Here is a 4,898-nt window from a genome sequence, read left to right as displayed (position 1 = left end):
AGTGGTGTTCTTCAAAGAATAAAGGAAATATCATAGGTTTTCAGTTACCACATAATCCACATTATGTGATTGCATCTTTTTATCTGCAGTTTAGTACATGGATAATGATTAATACAACAGGACGAAGTGAGTAATTTTGTCATGTGCACTTTCCAATCAAATCAAGGTGATTAAGAAAGGGAAAAACCGTCATCAGACAAGCTGTATAATGACAAAGCTACAGTGTCTATGCCCCTGCTGCTTGATGGCAAGGAACTGTAGGAACAGGAGTACTGAAATTCAATGGTGACTAAAAATTCATATATTTTTATTTTCTCTGTGTGTGTATTTTACATTCTCCTACAAAAATCATCATAAAAACATAAATCAATTTATGCATTATGTACATATCCAGAGCTTCAAGAAACTCAATCAGGAAGTCATTGTTAGTTTTTCTTGTGGAAGTCTACATAGAGAATGACCTCAGATAAGTATTATGCCCTTATCCTGCCTCTCCATCAAGACCATCTGCTGCCTTGAAGAACAACAAAAACACACAGTTTAGTGTTTACCCTCCTCTGACATGTGATTACTCTTATTAAGAAACTTGATAGTTAGTAGGTGAGTTGAACTAAGTACTGGCAACGCTTCATATTAGGATTCCCATTTTAGCATTATTTACATTAGCTAACATTAACAAACCATTGACCTGAGCATTAACAAACCAAATGTTATTGTTAACCAAGTAATTAGCACCATTACTGTATTTTTGTAACAGCGACATGAAGGTGGATTCCCTGGACTACAAAAAGATAGCAGTTCATGCAGAAGTACAAAAGAACACCTGGAACTGAGTGCCCTTACTGTTTCTTATGCCACATTCGCAGAGGGGATATTTTGTGAGGAAAGCATGATTGTCTGTGGTCCCACAGGGCATACCCATTATACACAGCTCTTCTCAACACCCCTTGCTTCCTCCCCCCGCCCCTACTCTAGGCCAGCATACATTTTGTTTTTTGTTTGTTTTAGTTACAGTGCAAATTTTAGTACCTATTGCATCCGCAACAAATGATAAAATTTCTCCTGATCTAATTTTTTTTTATAGTTAACAAGTTAACGGCTAGAGTAGTTAAGTTGCAAGCATGTTTGTTCAAGTCACTTGTTTGAGTTCATGACCTCCTACTTAGTTTCCAGAGGAAAACTAGATTTCACATTTTCAGTATGTTTTTAAACAGAGGTCACACACAAGCAGCTTCTGGAGAGGCGAATTCCACGTCATCAAGTGTGAAAGACAGAGCATCCATTGTAAAGAGCTGATTTTCTTCACAGTGCAGAAGCAAAGGACAGGACAAGAGCAATTCAGAACAATCCACTGTGCTCATATCTGACTGAGGGAACACTGACTGTGGGTCCTCCTCTATACCTAGAACATTTACTGTCTGGATAATACTATTTCTCAGGTAGGTGGAAATTCCAGAGGCACCTTCACCATTGTCACTGTCCAACTGGCTAAAATATGTCTTTGTTTGAGTCCCTGACTGACAACCTATGGATTTCCTAAATTTGCACCAGACACAGTGCTCATAGTCTGAACACGTACATGTGCCCTGACCAGACCTATATCCACCTGATGGAGCAGCCATGTTTGTGTCCATTTCACAGGGATCAGTTCTCTCATTTAGTATGTCCACGCTGGCAGGACTCTGACTCCTATATCCACCCCTGACCCCAACCCCAGACAACAGCTCAATGTCCTCCCTGTCTAGACAACCAGATGCTTCATGGGGAGCCAGTCCCAAACCACTGTCTTCCTTTCTCTCAGTTCTGTCTTGACGACTTCTCTCATCCAGAGAAAGAAGCTCCGCTGTGGCTGCACCAACATTTCCACTGCCCTCGGGTCCTTTCAGACTCCCACAGCCACTGTCCACTTGTGTGTCTCCCATCTGTCCACCAGTCGATGCATTGAGAGCAGAAGGGTGTGACAGTTCCATGCTCACTCCACTGTCCAAGCTTTCTCTCCTCTCTTTCTCTTCCTCAGTAACAGCATGCTTCTCTTCTGACATTTGCCTCTTTATCTCTGTTTTGTTGGCGATGAGTAACCATCCCTTGTCCGTCACCGTTTCTACTTTGTCCAGTCCTACAATCATGGGGCTCCAGCTGTGCACAACAGGTTTCTGAAGGAAAAGATACATATTTACATATACATATTAATAATACACCTCCCATGAATCGATTGTCATAATATCTAGCTGAAGTGTCAGAGTGTATAGATAGGCTTGGGAGCAGAAGTTTGTGTATCCCCTCCTTGGTCTGATTTCTAAGAAATGAGAAATGACTCTTTCAGTGCTCATAGGCATCTGAGATTAGCTTCACTTCTCACATGATCACAGATCACTTTGTTCTATTTTTTAATTATTATTTGTTTGTTTTTTTAAGGTTAATATGCTTTTAGCTTTGATAAAACCAAATGCATCTGAGTTGACTCACCAAAGAAGCAGGCATTTTCCCAGGACGTCTTATAAAACAGACAAAGATCATGAGGAAACCAGCACTGCCCAGAGCTCCAAGAAACGCAAAGTATATAATCAGTGTTGTATCTGAAAGGAAGGAGCAAAAATAATAATTGAGTTTATTTGTGCAGTATAGAATCAAGTTTCATGATTACAGATCTAACATTTGATTAAAATATAAAAAAAGCTGAATACAATTCAGCCATGTTCTTGGAATGCATAAATCGAAAACTACTGCAATTAAGTTTACCCAGTGGCAGCTGTATGCAGCTTTCTGAAGAGATGTTACTGGCATCAGTGGAGGCACTCTCCACCTTCACACGCACACAGTATACGTGCCAGGTTTGCAAGTAGTTGAACTTCATCTCACCATCATCACTGTCATCAGTTCTGATCAGTGTCTGTAACATGGAACAAATGAACAGGAACGCTTAACCAACCAGAACACACTGAATCAAATATGTGAAAATTAGACATATGTTCTAGGCTAAATGTGCATATGACTTTCTATGTTTGACGACAACAGTGTGGTCACTGATGATTATGCTCTAGTTCCGAACATACCTGGTTTTCCTGACCATCTGGCCACAGATATGCAGTATACTGCAGACCATAGGGGAAAATCTCGTAAAGCCATTGTTTCTTATGTACCTTGACTTGCACAGAGTGTGAGGTAGAAGACAGAGTAAAAGATGGAGCTAACAGTTGACCTATGACATGGAAATGAGATTTTCTGTTATTTCATTAGTAATTAAGAGTAAGATAATAGTATTAACACTGGAGATTAAGTTAATGCAAGGCGATCTGTATAATTTTATGAAATTGTTGTAAAATAAGGTTTTATATTATTGCATTATTAATTTCAGCAGAATTAGGGTACATTAATTACTTACTTCTTTTAATATTAATAAGTTTTTTGGTACTCCAGGAAAAATTTTTTTCGGGCATGAGTATTCCAACTCGGACCTGTAATTGTGCATTGTTCGTGATCATTCCAATATTGCATGTGGTTGTTTGAAGAAGACTACACTGTGGCACAATGATCCACTGTGCTGGATGAATTGTGTACCTGGGGGATAAAAAGGTTTGTCTATCAGTGTACAGGTACAATGAAGCAAACTACATAATAGGTATGAACTGTAAGAGCTATACTAGGTAAGAAAGGGTTACCGTCAGGCCTGTAGAGTAGAACAGCCACTGAAATAGTGTAAATGAGGATGAAAATAATGATTTCTTACTCAGACCACTGAACTTGGTAGAGCCAGCCGAGAGGGTTTGTCTGGGGTGGGTTCCAGGTCACCGTGACATTTCCCTCCACTATAATAATATTTGGTGATTTAATTTTTTCACCTGAGAAATAGATCAATTATTTACATGTGAAGAATGAAACTGGATTTTCTAAAAACTTTCCAAAAATTTCAGTTCCCTAAACAGAAGTGCAATCTCATAATTGAGCTTGCTAAAGCACAAGAAAATACACTGTGGTCAGGTGCCCCTCATAGTGTCGATTTACAAAACTCTAATTTTGTTGTAAAATATGTCAAATATGGACAGTTTTTGGTTATTGTAATGGAACATATAGTGCAACATGACAGAAGAGAGAAGGAGGAACCTCCTTTTACGTCACTGTAATTCCGGAAAATATAGATGACATTGTTTAGGTTTAGAAACTCATCTTTTACACATAGAAAGCAGATGATAGTTCCGTAATATTTTTAAATTGTTACTCCAGTAATTCCACCATGTAGAATTATTAAAATGATTTACTGAACACAATGAATATTAATATACTTGTTTAAGAAAACAAAGAAAGAAAAATAAAAAAGGAAGGAAAATAAAAAAATTAGGTCCTTTCTTTCTGTGTTAAAGTTTTCATACCTGATATGTAAAGCGTTAGTTGGAGTAATATGAGAAGCATTGAAATCCAGGGGTTCTTGTCCATGTTTCAGTTAGTATAATGGTCTCATATTGAACAGTACCAATTGCATCCAGTTCAAGATCGAAGTCCAAAAAAAGCCTGTCTTAAAAACATACAAGATAACTAAAACACATATTCCTCTTAATAAATCAGGCTTACTGTGAGAGTTGCTTCTGTTGTTCTATGTCCTCATATGTGACACTAACAGTCTGGCTCTACTTCTTCCCTAATGATGTATATGACAGTCACATGACTGTCCCTCGATTCTCACTGCAAACTCCCCTTGTGCTGATTCTCACTCGCTCTCTCTTTCACTCACGCCTACGCTACCACGTAGTCTCTTCCTGTTTTGCTTTTTGCTTCTCACTTCCTCAACCAGTTTTTTGCATGGTTTCTTTTAGATCAAGCCCAAGTTAAACAACTGAAATGAAGAAGGTTACTGACAAATTATGTGAAAGTTGAATTAACTAAAACATTTTTAGCTTGTCAGA

The 4,898-nt window shown here is 38.4% G+C and overlaps 1 protein-coding gene across 1 annotated transcript; it reads right to left on the bottom strand.

Annotated features, from left to right (window-relative positions):
• Positions 1–285: 285 nt before the first annotated feature.
• il10ra (interleukin 10 receptor, alpha) lies at positions 286–4,630 on the bottom strand. The gene is made up of 7 exons (XM_027013375.3): positions 4,368–4,630; positions 3,728–3,839; positions 3,383–3,558; positions 3,054–3,199; positions 2,740–2,890; positions 2,467–2,576; positions 286–2,153 (listed from the first exon to the last, which is right to left on the bottom strand). The coding sequence occupies exons 1-7, from the start codon at positions 4,429–4,431 to the stop codon at positions 1,218–1,220; spliced, it is 1,695 nt and encodes a 564-aa protein (XP_026869176.2). The 5' UTR covers positions 4,432–4,630; the 3' UTR covers positions 286–1,217.
• Positions 4,631–4,898: the final 268 nt, after the last annotated feature.

The sequence above is a fragment of the Electrophorus electricus genome, chromosome 17, assembly GCF_041902795.1.
Source record: "Electrophorus electricus isolate QZ-2024a chromosome 17, ASM4190279v1, whole genome shotgun sequence".
Taxonomy (NCBI): domain Eukaryota; kingdom Metazoa; phylum Chordata; class Actinopteri; order Gymnotiformes; family Gymnotidae; genus Electrophorus; species Electrophorus electricus.
This window is presented reverse-complemented; position numbering and strand designations above follow the sequence as displayed.